General features: G+C 55.7%; 1 protein-coding gene across 1 annotated transcript in view; it reads right to left on the bottom strand.

Moving 5' to 3' along the window:
• Positions 1-1,500: 1,500 nt before the first annotated feature.
• The window catches only part of CSGALNACT1 (chondroitin sulfate N-acetylgalactosaminyltransferase 1), an 85,801-nt gene continuing 66,081 nt past the window's right edge, over positions 1,501-21,220 (bottom strand). The window contains exons 4-7 of the mRNA XM_051819904.2: positions 16,790-16,968; positions 15,902-15,996; positions 6,337-6,418; positions 1,501-3,038 (exon numbers count right to left, since the gene is read on the bottom strand). Of these exons, the coding sequence (XP_051675864.1) occupies positions 2,749-3,038; positions 6,337-6,418; positions 15,902-15,996; positions 16,790-16,968 (646 nt within the window). The 3' untranslated portion in view covers positions 1,501-2,748. The remainder of the gene's footprint in view (positions 3,039-6,336; positions 6,419-15,901; positions 15,997-16,789; positions 16,969-21,220) is intronic.

Here is a 21,220-nt window from a genome sequence, read left to right as displayed (position 1 = left end):
GCCCTTTTTTCTCAGTACTTCAGACACATGGACCCGCTTCATCTTAACAAGGACATCGCGACGTCGACTGCCTCACTGACGGACTGGGAAGAGGTGGCAGAGGATCTCTGATGCCTGCACAGAGGGAGCCCACAGCTCAGGAACGCAGGGGCTGCACTGTGGACAACTGGAAGGGAAGCTGAGCAGGGGCAGCCTGTGTGTCACCCGGAGGAGCGCCCCCTGGAGGCAGGGCGTGCTACAAAGTTACTGTTTGCCAATTGCCAGTGCCCCGTGCTGTAACTACTCCCAGCACGGCTGACTTCAAGCTACCAGGAGCTGCTCACGCCAGCGCCAGGCAGGGGGAGCCCCAGCCCAGGCAGGCGACAGGTGCAGCTCTGGACTTAGTCTGTGGACAGCGGGCACACAGAGCGGGTGCAGAGAGCCGGGGGGGGGCTTCAGATCACAGCTTCACCGCTGCTTCCCTTTATGTGCGAACCCCAGCCTCCTGATCCCAATGCTCCGTGAGGCTGCAGCTGCAGGCCGGGCAGCTCTGGGGCCGGATCCCCTCCGGCACGTGCTCTAAAGGGACCCGTGTCCTTTGCCAAAGAAATGGTTCAACCTGATGCCACACCCCCTCTTCTTCAGTGCCCTTGGGGACTTCAGACACTCTGTACTTATCCATCTTGCACATCGGCAATGAGCAACCGTGCACCCCAGGCAGCTGGTGAGCCGACAGAGCACAAGACACGGGCCCCATTCCAGAGCCCAAGTAGTTGATGGCCACTGGCAGCCGTCAGGGGAAGGCAGCCTCCAAGGCAGGGAGATGTCTCCACTGCCTATCCGAACAGTGTGGAGCCGGGCCAGACGCTCCAGGCTCGCCACAGTATGTGAAAAGACCAAGCGTGGAGTTAAAAGTGGCCTTGAACGTGATGTCTCCATTTTCCTAATTAAAAAAAATGCATAAATGGTTCAGGTGTTTTAGTATTTCTTTCCGTCTAGCCTAGTGGCTCTCAGCCAGGGCTGGGGACATCTGGCAGAGACAGGTGGCACTCTGGCATCAAGGCTGGGGTGGGGGAGGTGCCCCAGCATCGCATAGGCAGTGGCTGAATTAGTCCCCGGGGCACGGGACGACCCCCATCTCAGTGTAACACAGCCCCGAAGGTCGAGCAGTGCCACGGTGCAGTGAACCCTGGGTCATACACAAAACCCTGCTCCGAAGTCACACGCCACGGCATTCTTGCTGCAAGAAAGCAAATCCACAACTCATATTTTATTAGCTCTGCAATGCCACCTTGCACCCATGTCTTGGCTTTTAATGAAATCTTGTGAACTACCGGCACGAATCAATACAATGCCTTTCTCCCCCACCCATCCCCCACATCAACAGCTTGCATGTTCTCGAAGCTTTGAAACAGGGAGTTTTCTGTTAGCAAACAGAAGGCAAAGACGCGAGAGATAATTAGCTCATGCATCTGGTGCTGGCTAATAAATAAATAATTTTCACATGAATGTGGAAACCACTCAATGTTAACCGTATTTATTTTCAAAAATACTTTGAGACTGTAATAAAATGCAGTTATCTGAAGCGTCTTGGTGATTGAGTTGAAGGGCTTCATTTTTAAAAATAGGCAAAGTTACTTCCACCGAGCTCGGGGTGGGTGAACAGGTAGCGAAAACGCCCATCCGGCTGGCCTCTGGCAGGCGGATGGGTCTTCCACAAAATATATTTTTTCCTGCATTTCTTCTCGTGGAAGCCGGAAGCCAAGAAGAGCACCCTGCTTTGAAAAAAAGAGCTTGTTTGGTTCTCATAGTACACTTTGGTTTATTTAAGCAGTAAGAAACAGGTCCCCATCGCTCCTGGGGGAGAGCGTGTGTTTTCTGATTTCTCAAGATCAAAATGCGGCCGGGGTGAGGGCGTCTCCTTCTGTGTCTTCCACACCAGTGTCCCCGTGCGCCTCCTCTGAGATGCCCTTCTGATAAAGGGTCTGCCCCTCTCTCTCTCTCTCCCTCCCTCCCTACACCGAGCCTTCCACGCGCCCAGGGCTCTGACACCCAGGGGCACCTGTGGGGGCTCAGCTCCTGGCCCGTCCTTGGCTGTGGCGTCCATCTGATACTCCAAAACAGGAATCCTCGCACCGCACCCTCTTACGCGACATAGAACAGATGCTAACGGGTGCTCTCTTGGTTAGGGTCTGCAAATTGGCAATTAAATAAGCAGATATAACTCACAAGCGAAAAAGAAACAAAAAGTGCATTTTAAAATAAACGAAAGGAGGCGGTTAACAGCTGAGAAGAGGAGCTAGATGGCTTCGGGTTGGCTCATCTCGGCGTGGCAAGGACGCAATGCCCGTGGCCTCTTTCATGGTCCTCATGAGGACCGTGGCAAGGGCGTCTCCGTGGCTGCTTGTGACCTGGTAGGACCCCTGCAAACCCCGGCCCCGCTTGCCTTCTGTCCTCATGGGCCCTCTGCACAACTGGCCCTCCCCCCTGAGTATGCCAGCGACCACAGCAATCCGCTCTCTTGTCGCCAACGCCATCGCGACCCCCGCGTCATCCCGCAGTGTGCCTGGCAGGTGCCTGGCGGGTGGCATCTGGGCTCCTGGGGCCGGCAGGGCGGAGCTTCGGTTCCCTTCGCACGCAGCCCAGCAGGCACCGAGAAATCGGAGGCTCCCTCCTCCCAGCCTCTGTCGCCTCCGTGGAAGTCCCTTCCTGGCTGCAAGCCACGCCGGGAAGAATTCGCAGGAAGGAGAAAGCAGCAGGACACCTTGCTCATGTCTTCTTGCTGCCCGCCTTGTGTTTCTGCTTGCGCAGGTGGGCCTCGATCTCGTGCCTGAAGACCAGCATGCCCAGCTGCCCGTGGGACGCCTCGTTCATGGCCTTGGACTGCATGCACATCTTGTACTGCTCCGGGGTCAGCTCGTCCACGCAGCGCTTCTCGTGCCAGAGGTGGAAGAGCCCGCGCACGGGCGTCCGCACCACGATGAGGTTGCTGTGCAGGTACTTGCGGTACAGGTGCACGTCCTCGCCGCCCCAGCCCTTGATGTCCAGGTCGAAGCCACCTGTGGGGGAGACGGCACTGCTGAGGCGTTTGTGGGGTGGGGGGAGTGGGGGTGCCTCAGCGTCCCTCCAGGTCACCAGGGTGGGGCCAGAGGAGGCAGCACCAGCTCTTGGAGACCAAACACCTGCTATGGACTCCACACACCTGCCGGGCGCTCTTCACAGCGAAGGGACAGCCCTGGCTTCAGGACCGGAGCCACCACCTGGACACTTCTAAATGCAGATTCTTGGGTTTCTGTTTGGACATGGCTACTTTTTTTTTTTTTTTTTTTTTTTAAGATTTAGTTATTTATTTAACCTCTCTTGAATTTGAGCTTTTTTTTTTTAAAGACCTGCACATGAAGTAGGTGTCAGAACTGAAAGAGATAGTGATGTGAGGGGCTAGCACTGTGCCACAGTGGGCTAAGCTGCCGCCCGCAGTGCTGGCATCCCATATGGGCGCCGGTTTGAGTCCCAGCTCTCTCCTAGGGCCTGGGAAAGCAGTAGAAGATGGCCCAAGTGCTTGGGCCCCTGCATCCACGTGGGAGACCCTGAAGAAGCTCCTGGCTCCTGATCGGCGCAGCTCTAGCAGTTGTGGCCATTTGGAGAGTGAACCAGCGGATGGAAGACCTTTCTCTCTCTCTCTCTCTCTCATTCTCTCTCTGTGTAACTCTGACTTTCAAATACATAATTAAATGAAGTGATGCGAGGGGCAGTGCTCGGCTGGAAGTGGCCGGCTTGTTATCCTCGCCATCCTTGTAATTTACCGATTAAGCACAAGGTGCTCAAGTCAGACACTTGCAGATCAGGAAAAGATGGCAACAGATCGGGTCTAAATGGGACCCCCGGGCTCTCCCGGAGGCAGAACACCCTCTCCAGTCTGTAGGGCCCCCATATTTTGTTGTAGCTACACCCAAGGTCAGGAGACTCCCATGTAAATGCTATAAATCCAAATGGACACTTCTAAAATAAACACATCACAAAATAACCTTCCTCTGGGGAGGGTATTCAGCCTGGTGGTAAAGACACCTGTTAAAATGCCAGTGTCCCATGTTCAAAACCCAGCTCTGGCTCCCGACTCCAGTCTCCTGCTGATATGCGGGAGGCAGTAGTGATGGCTCAAGTCATTGGGTTCCTGTCACCCGCAGGGGGGACCTGGGTGCAGTTTCCAGCTCCTGGCTTTGGCCCGGCCTACTCCTGGCTGCTGTAACTGCTTGGGGAGAGAATTAGCAGACGGGAGCTCTCTGTCTCCCTTTCAAATGAAGAAATTAATAAAAATAAAACAATCTTTTTTGGGGCTGGTGTTGTGGCACAGCAAGTTAAGCTGCCCCTGTAACGCCGGGCCCCTGCACCCACATGAGCAACCATGGATAAAGCTCCTGGCTCTTGGCTTCAGCCTGGCCCAGCCCGATGAACCAGAGGATACAAGCTGACTCAACTTACACTCTCTCCCCTACTGTCTGTAACTCTTCCTTTCAAATACAATAAATTAGTTTTTTTGGGAAAAAAATTTAAAGATTTTCATTATTTATTTGAGGGGCAGAGTTACAGACAGAGAGAGGCAGAGACAGAGAGGCCTTCCATCTGCTGGTACTCTCCAAATAGCTGCAACGGCCAGAGCTGGGCCGAACCACAGCCAGGAGCCAAGAGCTTCTTCCAGGTCTCCCACCTGGGTGCAGGGGCCCAAGGACTTGGGCCATCTTCTACTGCTTTCCTAGGCCATAGCAGAGAGCTGGATCAGAAGTGGAGCAGCTGGGACTTGAACTGGTGCCCATATGGGATGCTGGCTCTGCAGGTAGAGGCTTAGCCCACTATGCCACAGCTTCGGCCCCTAAATAAATCTTTTTTAGAGAGCCTTTTCCTGAACAAAGAGCAAGGACACAGTTATTTTTCTGCATTGGAAATCTCTGACATTTCTGTTCTGGAAGTCTGACTGGCACTGCACTGTCTAGGAATGCTTCTCTTCACGGGTTGCTGGGTGTCTGCACAGCAGGCACCCCTCAGAGACTGGCCTGCAGGCCCTGACTTCAAGTGCTCGGTTTTTATTCTGAACCCAGTGACTTCTTGGAGGTCCTGTGGTGTCTGTGGTCTACCTCATCTCTGGACAAAAACAGCCTGCAGCTGCTCCCACTCCTGGTCTTACAGTAAGAAGCTCTGAGTGGGAATGACCATGTGGGGGCCCTCCCTGCTCCATTCTGGCTCTGGGTGCACTCTGACCCCTGAACCTGAGCTCAAGGTTCATTCTTACTCTAGTCGCGTGCAATCCAGAATTGCACTCTTCAGAGGTGCGTGAGGAAGGACCACCCCAGGGGATGGTGCAAGTCTCCCAAGGAGCTCGGAGCCCTCCGTTCTCCCCCCACTGCTGGGCCAGGGCCCTTTGCCTCTGGGAGCCTGGTATCTCCCCTGACACCTGAGAGCCTCCCTGCTCGGGCTCTGCAAACCCACTGGTGTGCACATGCAGGTGTACGTGGGTATGCATGATGGCGTGCATGGATAGATGACTGCATGTACACACATGTACATACACGTCTGTGCGCATGTACACACATGTGTGCACACCACGGCATGTGTGTGTGTGTGCACCTCTATGTGAATGTGCACATATCTGCATGCATGAGAGTGTGCATGCCTGCACGGCTCTGCATGTGCACATTTGTGAGTGTATGTGTCTGCGTGTGCATGTCTTACATGTATACTTGTACATGTGTACATGCACGCACACACATGTATGCATGACAGTGTGCGTGTGTATACATCACAGTGCATGTGCACATTTATGTGAGTGTGTGTCTCTGTGTGCATGTGTCTACCTGACAGCACATGAGCACATCTGTGTGCGTGTGCATGTGCACGCATGACAGCACACACGCACGTCTGTGTAAATAGGTGTGTGTATGTGTCCATCTGCATGTGCTGACAACTGCACGCTCCGGGCTTGAGGTGACAGCAGAGAGAAGCCTGGGTCTTGACTGGCGCCAGCTCCCTCGTGGCTGACCAGAGGCCCAGGACATCTGCAGCCTGGGCTTGCTGGAAGGAGGCGCCCCCGGACCCAGCAGAGAGCAGCCTTCTGGCCCTGGACCGTGTGCTCATCTGGGGTGGCAGAGCTGTTGGTGGGGATGGGGGCCAAGGCGCCGCCCCTCCCCCCTTCCCCCCACCCCTCTCAGTCCAGCCATGAGTCCATGTCACAGGAAGGACATTTATAGGGAGGCGGCACCTCCTCTGCCCTGGGGCTCCCAGGAGACCCCCAGGGATCCCCTCCACCCCTCCAGGCCGGGGCAGCCGTGGCCTCTGGGTGGCAGCAGAGGCGCAGGCCTGGCTTACCTATGTTGATGAAGTCTGAGCGGTACTGACAGGTCATCCCAAACCCGAAGTCTCTCCAAAATCCAGTCTCCTTTTTGATGACCTGCAAGGAAAGCACTGTCACTGGGGGGCGAGACGGGGTGGGCACACAGCGCACGGCACACGCCACGCGAGCATGGCTCATGGCGCAGCCTGTCCTAGGGCCGGCCAGCAGCCAGGCCCCGGGCGGGAGCACAGTACACTCACCAGTCCCCAGGCGGGGCCTTGTGATTCTTGGCTCCTGCAGCTGGAATGTTTCTAGGGTGTAGGCTTGCACACACACACGCGCACGTACACGCATGCATATGCACACGCACACACAATCAAAAGCAAACTGGGAGAGCAAGTTTCCCAGCAAAGCTATGGAAAAGCCACCTAGGTGTCTGGCCGGATCCTAGTGCCAGCGAGACGTCGAGGCCTGGGCCCCTCACCCAGGCCAAGGGAGCCAGCCAAGGGCTCACGAAGCGGAGAAAAGGAGAGGGAGCTACTCAGAATCCAGCGGCCCCGGCGTAGGCCACCGATGGGAGGCCCTGGGAAGGTTGCAGTGCGATTCCGGCTGCCCGGCTCCCGCTGGCCTGTGAACAGGGTAGGGCAGGGTTGGGAGAGCGCCTGGGCATCACCCTCGCACTGTGTGGAAACCAGGCTGCCCCTGCAGGCCTGCGCAGCTGTGCAGGGCTGCAAGAGGCCGTCCAAGCAGCCAGTGCCTCTGCAGGGGCAGGAGCCGGCCCAGTGCAGGCCCTCCCCATGCAGGTACGCGTTGGCACACACAGCGAGACGCTGCCAGAACTTCCTCTTTTTGGACCAAGGTAAACCTGGAAATGGTTTTAAGAATTTTTTTAAGGTTTAATTACTTATTTGAAAGGCAGAATGAGAGAGACAGAGAGGAGGAGACACAAATATTCCATCTGCCAGTTCACTCCCTAAATGGACACAACTGCTGGGCTGAGCCAAGCTCAAGGCAGGAGCCAGGAGCTCCATCTTGGGTCTCCCACGTGGGTGGCAGGGGCCCAAGCACTTGGGCTGTCCTTGGCTGCTTTCCCAGGCGCATTAGCAGGGAGCTGGATCAGAAGTGGAGCAGCCGGGGCTTCACCCAGCACTTTGGTTACAGGATGCCGGTATCACGAGTGATGGCTTCACCGGCTATGCGGCACTTCTGGCCTTGCTTTGGGGATCTTCGGGGCTATTCACGATTCGTTCTTGCCATTCACATGAGTGTGTAGATGAAGGGAAGTTGCCTGCCCAAGGGAAGGGACAGGTGTGTGGGGAAGTGGGGGGTGCAGCAGGTCCCATGTGCTTGGATGTCTGCATTTTCTGTCTGGGACACCTGGTTCTGCCCACCACTAATTAGAAACAGTACAGACCAGGAGTGCCCGAGGTCTGCCCCAAGCTGACCACGTGTGGCCTTTCTCCCCCTGGGCACTGCTTCCAGCTTCTCTCTCCTGTAAAATGAGGGGGCTGAGCTGAGTCACCCCTAGGTCTCTTGCAGCCCTAACATCCACATGTCTATCCCATCACCGTTACTGCACCCTCCCAAAGTCTCACCACAGCCTGTGTTCGATTTCACATAGCAGGAAGCTTCAGAAAATTCACCAAAAAAAAAAAAAAAGGAATTAAAAGATAAGTTTAGGTTGGTACAGAACCTCTTTTGAAATCCATGCACAAAATACTAGCTGATAGAATAAAAAAGGGAGAGAAGGATCCAACATGGGAAGCAGGATACACAGCAGACCCATAGAATGGCAGATGTCCTAAACAGCACTCTGGCCTCAGAATCAGCCCTTAAGGCACACGGATATGGCTGAAAAGCCCATGAGAGTATTACAGGCATGGAAAGCCAAAACACTCTGGCAAAAACAAACAAACAAACAAACAAAACCCTAAATGAAAGATCTCCGCAAGTGAGATCCCAGTGGAAAGAACAGGTCATCAAAGGAGGTACCTTTCTCTGAAGGGAGGAGAGAACTTCCACTCTGACTACGACCTACAACCTTGTCTAAATATGATCAGAATCAGTGAACTCAAAAGGCTTCCATAGCATTGGCAACTCATGACAAGAGCCTAGGGTGATTACTGATGCCATAAACAAGAGTGTCAAATTGTTAAGTCAACAACAGGAGTCACTGTGCACTTACTCCTCATGTAGGATCTCTGTCCTTAATGTGCTGTACATTGTGATTTAATGCTATAACTAGTACTCAAACAGTATTTTTCACTTTGTGTTTCTGTGTGGGAGCAAACTGTTGAAATCTTTACTTAATATATGCTAAACTGATCTTCTGTATATAAAAAGAATTGAAAATGAATCTTGATGTGAATGGAAGAGGGGAGGGAAAGGGAAAGGGGAGGGTTGCGGGTGGGAGGGAAGTTATGGGGGGGAAAGTCATTGTAATCCATAAACTGTACTTTGGAAATTTATATTCATTAAATAAAAGTTAAAAAAAAAAGAAATCCATGCACAGGTTTTCCCTAATGTGAATTTTCCATGAACTTTTTGAAGAATTCTCGTATGCATGGATTTCAACATTTTTTGCACCAACCTAAACTTACCTTGTAATTCCATTTTGCTCAAACAGCATGAACAGTCTACACAAGATTTGCAAAAGGGCTGACAAATCTTAAAATTCCTTTCTGCCGTAACCTGTGAGGCTATATTATTTTCATTCCGAACTCCACGGGGACGTCACCCACGTGGAGCTGTTGAGAGACAGAAAGCCCGCCCAAGGAAGACAAGGGCCCAGGTGCACAGGGTACATCCCCAGTATCTGCTTCCCGACACAGGGCTGTGGGACGGGAGCCCCAAAACGACGCTGCCATTCTGTTAGGGTCAACCAGCAGCCTCTGCAGCTACAAAAGCCAGAGAAATCTCCAGAGTCATTTTCCTAATTGGATTTTCCCACCCCCGCCTTACCAGGCCCACCAGTTCCGCTGCTGTTAATGGCACAGCGCCCCCTTGTGCTGGCCGGGACACACACCGGGCCTCTGGACAGGGACAGGGAGTCTAAGAGCAGGGGAGGATGCAAACTTGAGGTGCACGTGGCATGTGAGAGAGAAAGCTCCAGACGGGGAAGAGAACTCCTCAGGGCGTGGGAAGACAGACCAGGGGAATCGTAAGGCGAAGCCGTCCCAGGACGCTGAGCCGGGTGGAAGGGGGGCCTGATGAGGCTCAACACGGGGAAGCAGCCTCGCCCGGAAGTGGCCTGACCTGGGGAGCTGGTGACGGAAACGTTTACTGAAGTCTCATTTTGTTTGTTTTTAATTAATTAATTGAGAGCCAGATAGCGCCCATCCCATAATTTGCTCCCCAAATGCCCACAACAGTTAGGAGTAGGGCAGGCCAAAGCGTGGAGCTCGAAACTCAACCCAGCCTAGTGTCAGCAGGTGTGCACTAGCAGGAAGCTGGGACTGGGAGCCGAGCCAGAGCCGAGACAGGAGCCCAGGCACCGGCACTCCGACGGGGGATACAGTGTCTTAACTGCTAGGCTTGCCCCTAGGAAGGTGCTTCCAAAGTCGACAAGTCAGATCCAAAAGGCCACTCTGGGTTCTCTGCAGAAACGGATCGGGTGGCACAGCGCAGAACTGCGGGCCGGGGTGTGCTCGCCAGTGTGGGTTCTGCCCGCCCGGCGGTGCTGAGCCTAAGAAGGGATCCCACGTGAGCAGATGGCAAGTGAGCGCTCTCAGGCCTCCCTCCCATCAAGCATCGTTCCCACTGAAAACCCTGTCCCGGGGCCGGCGCTGTGGCGTAGCGGGTAAAGCCTCTGCCTATAGTGCCAGCATCCCACATGGGTGCCAGTTCGAGTTCCGGCTGCTCCACTTCTGATCCAGCTCTCTGCTATTGCCTGGGAAAGCAATGAAGGATGGCCCAAGTGCTTGGGCCCCTGCACCCGCATGGGAGACCCAGAAGAAGCTCCTGGCTCCTGGCTTTGGATCGGCGCAGCTCCGACCATTGCGGGCATCTGGGGAGCGAACCAGTGGATGGAAGACCTCTCTCTTTTTGCCTCTGCCTCTCTGTAACTCTTTCAAGTAAACAAATAAAATCATCAGAAAAAAAAAAAAAGGAGAAAAAGAAAATCCTGTCCCAGCCCCTGCCTCTCGTTCTCCCTGCAATTAACAACCCTGCTTCCTGCCCCCAAGTGCCCCTGGTTCCAGGCTGGGCTCCTGCGTTCCCTCCTGCCTGGCTCACCACCCAGCTCTGCTCCCACGTCCCCCTGCTCCCATGTGCCCCTGCCCCTCCCGATCGCCATGTGGCCTCGACATGGTCACCCTGGTTTCCATTCTCTGTGACACTCCTGATCTCTGAAATGACCTTGCTGGTGCACCTGCTGTTCTCGTTGCTGGCAGCCTCCACCCACCACCACCATCAGCTCAAGGCCTTGGATGCCTTCGCAGCTGTCACTCCCACACTCAGAACACTGCCCAGTATACAGAAGGTGCTCAGTAAGTGCTTCATTGATGCATGAGTGGGGAGCAGAGCGATTCCAGATCAGGGCTAAAAGCCCCACAGGTCCACTTCAGGGGGAGAACTTGTTCTTTGCAGCTGGCTCCCCATCTGAGCTCTCTGCAGAGCCCCACAGGGCACCTGCCGCTGTCAGGCCAGGCCAGCTCTCCTGCGGGATGTTTGCAGAGCCACGGCTCCGTGGGCCACGCACCTGACGGGGCAGGGGTGGGGTTGGTGGGTGTTTTTAGGACCAAAACACACTGCACAGACCGGCATCTCTCCCCAGAGATGAAGGCAGGCGGCTGCGTGCAGGTGCACGGGGAGCCGTGGAGGCGGCAGTGCCTGTCTGCTTTAATGGTGCCGACTTGGCCGGCTGCCCGAGAAGCAATCTGGAGTCTCCAATAAAATAACTAACAAATACTCCAGCAGAGTGCTTCCTCTACATCGAATGACGTCTCCCAGGACGGAGGCTGCATCCCACCCGCCTCGCCTTCTCCCAGAATGCCTGTGCCCCGGGGCCAGCTCAGGGGGCGCCACATTTAGAAGCCCCGTATGCTGCTGTTGCCACCCTGAAACCAACATGGCCTTGTGTCTTCATCTTGCACTGGGCCATGCAAATGCAGTAGCAGCTCCTGACACTCTGAGCCGCGGGGACCCCTGACCTGTGCTGCACCCACCCCTCTTAGCATGGGGGGGATGCTAAGGGCTTGGGAGCACACTGAAGGGCACCCCAGCAAGGTGGCATGTCCTATTCTGGGGGCCCCTTGCTACTGAGGGAGAATGACCTGCCCAAGACCGCCCCGCCAGTTGGAGGTGAGCCTAGCCCAACCTCAGCGGGGCTTCGACTGCTCCGTTCCCCCAGCAATGGATACTGGGGACAGAGCTGTCCAAGAATGTGCTAGGGCATGGGCTCAAACGCCATGTCCTCCCCGATCTGCATCAACTCACTTTGCAACAGGCTGACTCTCATCAAGATCTGCATAAAAAGAGTTGTGTCATAGGGCAGGCACCGTGGCATAGTGGGTGAAGCTGCCACCGCCTGTGGTGCCAGCATCCCATGTGGGCGCCAGTTCAAGTCCTGGCTGCTCTGCTGCCGATCCAGCTCCCTACTAGTGTGCCTGGGAAAGCAGCGGAAGATGGCCCAAGTGCTTGGGCCCCTGCACCAGCATGGGGGACCCAGAGGAAGCTCCTGGCTTCAGATTGGCCTCGTGCTGGGGAGTGAACCAGAGGATGGAAGACTCTGTGTCTGCCTCTGTCTCTCTGTAACTCTGCCTTTCAAATAAATAAATAAAATCTTCAAAGAGTTGTGTCTTCTGGGGCTGCCATACTGGACAAAGAAGCATCCGGGTTCTCTTGCCTCCAGAAACCTTGGATCCCAAACTTTGAAGCACCCTGGGCTGGGGGATGTGTCCCTGCCCGCACAGCCCTTGAGTTCCCGCCTCTGCTGCAGGGGGCTGAGCCAGCCACGCCCCTTCCTCACCTGTGGAGTGAGGACTACAGGAGGTGATGTGGGCACCATGCCAGGCTGGGGAAAGCCCCGTGAGTGGCCTCTGTGCATGTTAATTTTGGTTCCCAGTGCATTTGTGCTTCCTGAATCAATACACATGAACTTCAAGGAAACACAGGAAGTGATTTAAATGCATTTAAGCTGAAATGTGGGTCAGTGGTGTGGCACTTCCTCCAGGACGGCAGGGATGGAGGGGACAAAGCTGGCGTGCTCTGCCCACGTGCGCAGCGGGGCACAGCTGTCAGGGTGAAGACAGGCAGGGTCCCTGCACCCGATGCTGCCGGGGAACTGGGAGAAGGGGCCGATGCCCGCAGTGGGACCACAGCCCGGGAGACGCTCACCGCCAGCAAGGTGGGCAGGGGTGTGTGTGCAGCTGGTTTAGGGTTCACAGACATGCTCTTTAGAATCAATTTGTGGAGGAGGAGGAATCCCGAGAGAGAACCAGGGCTGGCAGCACTACATGTGAGTCAGCTGGGACCAGCTGCCGAGGCCCCATGCAACTCTCTTCCCCCGCCTGTGTTCTGTGACGTCACATGGTAGCCTACGCAGGCCCCCGTGGGAGGATCTAGACTGCAGAGACTGGCAAATACTACAGAGGGCTTTCTCCTTTCGGAGAGCCGCTGGCTTTGCGCCATGAGAGCCTTTTACCAGGTGGAAGTCACCTGTGTTTCAGAACCGCAGCTCTGGCTGGGGGAGAAGGGAAGGCTGCAGAGGGGTGGAGCCTAAAGACAGGTGGGAGGAGCCTCCTGCGGGGACTTGGCAAGGCCTGCGGGGGCTTGGGCCAGGTCCCCAGGATGGCTATTTGGTTTACAGTCATTCTTTTTTCTGTGAGCTGCGTCCACATTGAAGCAACGGCGACCATCATCTTGTGGCTTTCAACTTGAAAAAGTTAATCATCGGGATGAAACCTCTCACTTTCCCTCTTACTACTGGTCTGCAGCCAAAGGTGCAGAGACAAGCAGTCACAACAGACGCACCAAAGAACTCAGCTGGTTTCCTGCTCTCATCTGTAGGCCAATGTCGCCGGGTGATGGCGGCCATGGGCACCTGGGAAGTAGTAACTCGGACCCTGACTCACGAGGTCACATTTGCCCGGCTACTGAGAAAAGCTGCCTTTTGTTTGCATCGGTAACCTTTATTATGGCTGCATTGGGAGCTGTGTCCTCTCTTCACCTTAGCTACTGGCGTGTCCCAGGGAAGCCGGCCAAGGATTTATTTACATCTACATAACGTCTGAGCCAGACACAGCCTCCGTAGCACAGCTATCCTAATGTAGCCATCTCCAATCATCATTTGTATTTATTTATTTTTAATTCTTTACTTATGTGAGAGGCAGAGAGAGAGAGAGAGAGAGGTGGGGAGAAAGACTGTTCCCATTTGCTGGTTCACTCCTTAAATGCCTGCAATAGTGGGGACTCCAGGAACTCCATCCGGGTCTTTCTGATGGACAGCAGGGACTCAGCCACTGGAGCTGTCACTGCTTCCTCCCAGGGCCTGTGTTAGCAAGAAACTGGGGTCAGGAGCCGGAGGTGGGATTCGAACCTGGGGACTCCAGTGTGGAACACGGGCATCTTAACCACTGGGCTGACTGCTCGCATGTATTTTTACTTCACGTCTCAGCACCACACTTCCTGTCCCCATCATGTGATTTTCTGCAGTGCGATGGTCTGTCGGGAGCTTTGTCAGGCCATCTCTTTTATACGTCAGCTGTCACGCGCATCCTCAGCAAGTCTTTGCAATGTTCGAGAGGCAGGAAATCCTGGCTTGGGCCCCGGGGCGCTGGCACGAGCTGCCTGTGCTATGCGGGCGGAGTCGGGGTGTGTTGACAAACCAGGTCTGAGGAGCAGGTCTGAGGACACTGTGTCGGTGCTTCCGGCTCCTCCGTGAGCTCCTGGCCCGTGGCTCTGTCCGGTTAGCACACCTCCGAGGGACGGGGAACCCTCTGCCGTGTGCCCCAGACTGCATGAACCCAGCTCTCTCAAGCAGCTGACCGCGGGGCTCCAGGAGGAGTCCGGGGTGCAGAGGCCGCAGCCGTGGACTGGGGACTCTGACTGTGCCTTGACCTTGGTGGGCATCAGAATCCTGCTCCACTGCGTGTTCCCGGCCTTCCCTGGCACCTGCTTCTTGGCAGGAATAAGAACGAAAGGATCAAACTTCAGATCTGTGAAATGAAGAGGATTCCTTGCGAGCAAACCGGGTCTTGATGAGGCTGAAGCAGAGACATCCATCACGTTGGATGTCAGATGTAAAACAGGGCTGCATTTAAGCCACAGGGATTTCCTTCTGCCTAGCTGAAACACAGAGCCGGTATCCCATTTGCTTTTCAAATCCTATTAGCACATTCACAGCCTTAGGGAAAAGCAAACAAGGCGTTCTGTCCTGGTGGGTGGTGTGAGGGACAGTGCTCACAAGTGGATGAAAATCTCATCTGGTCGTTACCGTTACGTGCGATGCACAGACAGGCACCTGGTCCCTGCCTGCTGTAGTCTGTGCTACCGGGGCTGAGAGGCTCGCCAGGGCTGGGCAGGTGAAGGGACAGGGGAGGCGGCTGAAGGTTCTGTCACTTTTGGAAGCTTCAACACAGAAGCACCTCACAGAACGCGAGTTTTCTCCGAGGTGCAGCCTGCTCGCCCACTGCATAGACGCGTGGGAGACTCGGTGCCATTGTCCTCACCCAACCGATCTCCTTCCTCCAAGCCTGGGGGGCTTTGCCACCAATGATTCAGCCTGAGCTAGGACCCAGCTAACCTCCCTGCAGGGAAAGATCCCAGCTTAGGGGTCAGGGCCTCCCCGTCCATCCTGGCAACAATATCAGGAAATTGCATCTTGGGCCATGGTGCCAGGTAGACAGAGGGCCTCTTTCAGCTACACTCTAACTCTGCAGTGACACACGCAGCCTGGCCTGCAAGACCCTGGGGAGCTGTGTGCCTGCACCATCCATCCTCTATGCTATCAGAACCTGAGAAGGGTTTATTTATTTGAAAGTCAGAGTTACAGAGAGAGAGAGGGGAAGACACAGAGAAAGAGAGAGAGATCTTCCATCCACTGGTTCACTCCCCAGATGGCTAAAGCAGCCAGGAGCGTCTTGCTGCCCCCTACATGAGTGCAGGGGCCTAAGGCCTGAGCCATCTTCTGTTGCTGTCTCAGGAGCATTAGCAGGGAGCTGGATTGGAAGTGGAGCAGCCGGGACAGGAACCGGAGCCCAGATGGGATGCCAAGGTCACAGGTGGCGAATTAACCTACTACGCCACAGCGCCAGCCCCTCTGGTGAACCTTAGGACGTGCTCCCTCTGCAGGATTTTCCAATAATGGAGCAAATGTGCTTCCCTCATCAGTGCAGGAACACCAGCTTCCCCAAACCAGAGAAGAAAACCACGAAGGTGTCAAATTACCTTCCCGCAAGATCCTTTGCCCACTTATTTATTTCCTACTCTCAGTGAACAGGGCGCAGGGAGCGGAGGCCAGGAGGGCTGCCAGACTCCAGGACCAGGAAAACGCCCCAACAGAACCGACGCATGGATTTCCACTCCCCTCTGCTCACCATCAGGCGCCCCTGCAGGACAGACGGGAACAGCCGCCCGAAGGCAGCTGCGGGCACCACTCACCAGCTGCTGTTCCAAGGGAGGAACCGCGTCGTGATGGCCGTAGATGATGCCAGGGTTGTACTGGCTGAACAGGACCGGGTAAAACACCTTCTTGCCTGCAGACCAGAAGGCAGACACGCACTTAGAGCACCCAGTCCACTCTCAGACTTGCCCCCGAGCACGCACTGACACAGCCACGTCGCCTTGCTGCTCCTCCACACGGCTCGAGAAGAGACGGCACACGCCACGGGCAGACTCCCATGTCTCCGAGCGCCTGGTTGCAGGATCACTCAAAACACTCCCCACCAGAGGCCCGGCACTGGGCGTCACGTACTGGGAGTGGGTGTGAGAGCTCTGGGGCCTGGCCCTGGCCACATTAACCCTTCAGGCCCTGGTTCCTGGCAGTCTCGGGGTTTCCAGCGAGGCTGGGCTGGCTTGGGCAGCAGCAGTCCACTGAGAGCGCCCAGGGCGGCTGCTCTTAACCAATTTTACACTGAATTCCTGTGTTTTAGCACTGCCATGGCCCCGCCAGGATTGATCAGCTGGGGCCAGTACAGCCTGGGGCCAGGCTATGCCGATGACTTCTGGCTTGGGGTTGCTTCTGGCCACAGAGCCCGCTCCGCCTGCCTGCCTGTCCCTGCCCTGTCCCCTAGGGTTGTGTGTCCTGCCAGGGAGATTTCTCCTATAGATATTCACCAAAGCTGAACCTGGAACAGGAGCCAGGGACATGGACTCGGGAGAGGGGCCCTGGAAGCAAAGCAGAGCTAATGGGCTTTGGGGGAGGCAACAAAGAGGAAATCAAAGACACGATTTTTCTTTTCTCCGCTGTGGGGCTGAACTCAGGCCAGCTGCGACATGGGACATCGGAGTGAAGCCTGGCAGGTGGGGGCGGGGGGCAGGGCGCCGCACCTGGCTGCGTGTTCAGCCTGCACGTGTTGAGAAACTCCGACGTGAAGTAGATGTCGACGTCGCAGAAGAACAGCAGGACGTTGCTCCCCTTCCAGAAGCGGGCTCCCACGTCCAGGCCCTTGCCCCGGGAGAACTCCCCGTTCAGCTGGATGAAGGTGAAGTTCCTGAAGTTGGCAGCTCTAGGAAGAAAGACCAGGCAACCGTCACTTGTGGGTCCCCGCCTCCCAGGCCAGCAGGGTCCCGAGAAAGGCACTGCCAGGGCCCCCCGCCTCTGGCCGCATCTCTTCTCTGACCGGAGAGCACCCAGGCTGTTGCAGGAGAATCCACACTTGCGGCGAAAGGTCCCAGAAATGCATAGTGAAGTCCTGGCACCTGGCCATGTCCCCACGCTGCAGGCTGAGCTGTCTTCCAGCACTGGAGAAAGCCTGACCCGGCAAAGACCAGGAACACAATCCAGGAAGTCTCCAGGCTGCCTGAGCCAGAGACAGAAAATCACCCTGGAACGGGCCCACCCTTCAATCAAAACCAGGAGCCAGGCAAAACGCTCCTGAGGTCGACCTGTTGCCCAAGCAGACTGAGACTCGGATTCCCTGCCCACCCGCCAGGGAAGCAGTGAGCACAGCACAGCATAGCAGGAGAAGGCAAACGTGGCCTCACGGCTCTGGGACCTGGCCAAGTCCACTGGTGTCCATACACCTTCATCTGCAGAACAGAAAAGCACCCCCGCCCCCCCGCAGCTGTCTCACAGTCACTAGTGAACAGAGCACCGGCCAACGCGAGCAGGCCAGGATTCCCAGGGCAGCGTGGACAGCGCCGAGGGGTGAGTTCCGTGTGCTGTTCTGTCCCAGGAATCCCAGCATCCTGGGGGAGTGGGGCAGGTCTTGAGCCAAAGGTGGAAGAATTCACTCAGCACCCAGGGGACCGGGATGCTCTGCCACCAGCTGGGACCCCCTTTCCTGCCCATGCCGCCCCTCCTCTCCTCCCTCCACTCCCCAACTCCTGTTCCATCTTGACATCTCCCAGCGGGGCAGAAGCTTGTTTCCATGTTTAAAAGTCTGTACTGCAGGCGCTGTCTCGGGCAGAGGTCGACACAAACATAGCATCGTCAAGCCTCGAGCGCCAGGCTGTGTTCCTGTCTGGCAGCTTCGTCAGAGACACCAGCTCTGCTCCCCCAAGGTCACTGTCATCGCCCCACACTTGGCTTCTCACCCTGGGGATCTGCGGCCCCAACCCTGCCTGAGCCTGGTGCCAGGCTGGCCTCTCACAGTTGGATCAGGGTAGGCAGCCTCACTCCGGGGAGGGCACTGGGCTAGGAGCCTGCCTGTCCTGTCCCCACACAGGTGTTCAGCAGACATTGGAGGGCAAACATGTGAACCCACAGAGGACCAGGCCCCTTGCTCTGCCACTAGCCTATTCAGAATCAGTCACTTCCTTTAATTCAAATCCTTATAGAGTTCACTGCTCCCTTTTGGGCTACTGTTCAAATTTACTTCTTATATTTGAAATCTCAATGGTCCCTGGATTCGACTTTTCTGTGACTCTGCCTTGGCATCGACCCTACCTTCCACGAGGCAGAATTCTCTACCTCGTGCAGGACGTTGTCTGATCTTGTCTTTCAGGGTGTGGTGGCCCTGGTGTGGCATGGGGGGTGTGCTCCAGAACCTTCCAGCCCTACGTCTGCACCACTGCAGCACAGCGGCCCCTTCCTGGTCCCCGGGTTCCCAGGTGGTGCGAGGCCCGGCAGTCAGCTTCCTTAACCTCCCAGCCGCTGCGAGCCCGAGCAGCCCAGCTCTCCCCGCCCTGCTGGGCAGCTGCACCTGTGGGCGATGCCCGCGTTGTTACCTGCTCATCTCAGGTGTCTCCGGCAGGCCTCACAGGTGGCTTGCCTTGGGTTGAGAGCCAGAGGCTGGTCTCTCTTTTCAGTCATTGCAAAGCTTACCTTCTTTGGGGCCCTCTGTTCTCCCTCCCCACCCTGTCCCCCAGACTGCAGGGACAGCTGACTTCCCCAGGGACAGCTGACGACTGAGCCAGCTGATATCAGGCTCAAAATTCAGGAGCCTCTTCCAGGAGGATTTCCAGGATCTATCATCAGAGATTTTCAATATAAAAAAATCCGTCTGAACAGCAGCAAGCGTCCTTCTGCTAACAGAAGGGGGAATATAGTTCTGTAACCTGCGTGTTAAAGGAACCGCGACTCCAGGAATCCCCCCACCCCTACCCAAGAGCCCACAGTCCATCCGCTTAGATGTGCCAATCACTTATAGAAGTTAAGTCACGCCGTTATTGTTAAGTAAGAATGCCGGAAGGGTTAGAAACAGTGGAACGGTGTTCAGGACAGGACGAGTCTGTAGCTACGGTGGGAGCTGTGGGCAGAAGGTACCACATGTGAGAGGGCGCTGTGCACCCACTCAGCACCTAAGTGGAGCAGCCTGCTCTGCGCACAAAGCCCCTCCAAAGCTGGCCTGAGCTGCAGCGATTAAATTGCCAATCCTTGCCCTGCCCAGCTGAGGGCCTGCCTGTCACTCACCATCAACAGGGTGTGATGAGAACTGTGGGCACCTGTTGTCTCAGAGCGCCTTAATTCAGGGAACTTGAAAAACCCATTTCAAAATGCCCACCTCTACGCTGGGATGTGTTGCTCCCAAGAGAGACTTCAGGAGAACAGTCATGGGGGCCTCCCTGTGGCCCGAATGCAAGAGGCAGTTTGCTCCCCATCGTTTCTCCCGACCTGTCCATGAGGATGAGGCCACCCCCATTACATCTGTGGTGCGGCCCAATCCCACTTCAAGCCCACTCTAGTGTGTCTGCAGGCCATACAGGAAACGGCCCCAGCTCTGTCCAGACAACCATGTCCACAGGCGACCCCTGGGGCCTGTGCATGCCTGCCACCTGCAGCCTCTGCCTGCCCATCCCTCCCGAGCAACCCGAGTCAGTGGGGCCACACACGGTGACTGCTGGCCTGGCAGGCTGGACACACACCTGCTTCACTCTGATGCCCTGACAGCTCACCAGGCCCTGGACAGGGATCTGGGTGTGGGCGGTGTAGGGACAGCGACACCACTGCCTGGGCTGCACCTGTTCCAGTTCACAGTTTCCTTCATCATCCAACCACCCAGGGTGTGGCCGCCAGGTCCCTGTGCTCAGCTGTGAGTGCACCTGCTGATGGGCAAGGCACCACCTTCCCTGCTGATTCCTCAACTCCAGGCTCTCTGTGATCTGGGAGAACATCTCTTTCTCCACTCTTGCCACCAAGAAGGGCCCCTGACGCTGAACAAGCACTCCCTGCTGAGAAAGAGATACCAGCGTAGCATCCTTGCCTTCCCCCTTTTGCAAATGGGAGTAATCAGCACCGTCCAACCCTCTGCACTTGGCCATGGATGGCTCTCCGCCCACCCCCCAACTCAGCACCAGCCACATGGGCTCCAGGGCCCAGGACACAAAAGGATGCAGAGGGCCTGGCACCTGCGGGGCAGCAGGCCCCCACCCACCCGTGTATCGTCTTCATCTTCATCCTCACCCAATGTTCACTGCACACAGGTACTCAGGCCCCAGAGCACAGTGACCCCAACTCCACCGTGTAGGGGGCAGGGCCATGCCAAAGCGACAGACACAGTTCAGCACAAACGACTGACTCGCAACTCGTGAATTTCCCACTCAACCCCTTTCTTTTCTATCACTGACCGGGGGCACGGGGACTCCTCTGCCGTGCGTACTCGTTTTTCTGGGAGGGCACAGTGACCCAAGGAAGAGACTGTTCTACTGCAGATTCCATTTCCCTAACTGAGCTGCATTCCCAGAACTGCTGCATTAAAAAATGGTAAAAGACAGCGCTGTCCAATATGACTTACTCCAATACAGATGTTTTCAAACCATTGCAAGGAAATGGAATCCTTGTGTGATGCCTCCCACAATAGCCCTTTACTCAACACAATCTTGGAACACTTGCATAGAAACTAGCATTGTATCTAATGTATAATTTTTTTTATTTGACAGATAGAGTTAGACAGTGAGACAGACAGAGAGAAAGGTCTTCCTTTCATTGGTTCACTCCCCAAATGGCCACCACGGCTGGCAAGCTGCGCCAATCTGAAACCAGGAGCCAGGTGCTTTTCCTGGTCTCCCATGCGGGTGCAGGGCCCAAGCACTTGGGCCATCCTCCACTGCCCTCCCAGGCCACAGCAGAGAGCTGGACTGGAAGCAGAGCAACCGGGACAGAACCCGGCGCCCATATGGGATGCTGGCGCCACAGGTAGAGGATTAACCAAGTGAGCCATGGCGCCAGCCCTAATGTATAATTTTTTAAAATAAGGTTTATTTATTTATTTTAAAGGCATAAAGACAGGGAGAGAGAGGGGTAGAGAAAGAGATCTTCCATCCACTGGCTCACTTCCCAAATGGCCGCAATGGTGCAGGCTGGGCCAGGCCAAAGCG

The sequence above is a fragment of the Oryctolagus cuniculus genome, chromosome 8 (assembly GCF_964237555.1).
Source record: "Oryctolagus cuniculus chromosome 8, mOryCun1.1, whole genome shotgun sequence".
Lineage (NCBI taxonomy): Eukaryota > Metazoa > Chordata > Mammalia > Lagomorpha > Leporidae > Oryctolagus > Oryctolagus cuniculus.
The sequence above is the reverse complement of the archived record's forward strand: the minus strand, read 5'-3'. Positions and strand labels throughout refer to the sequence as shown.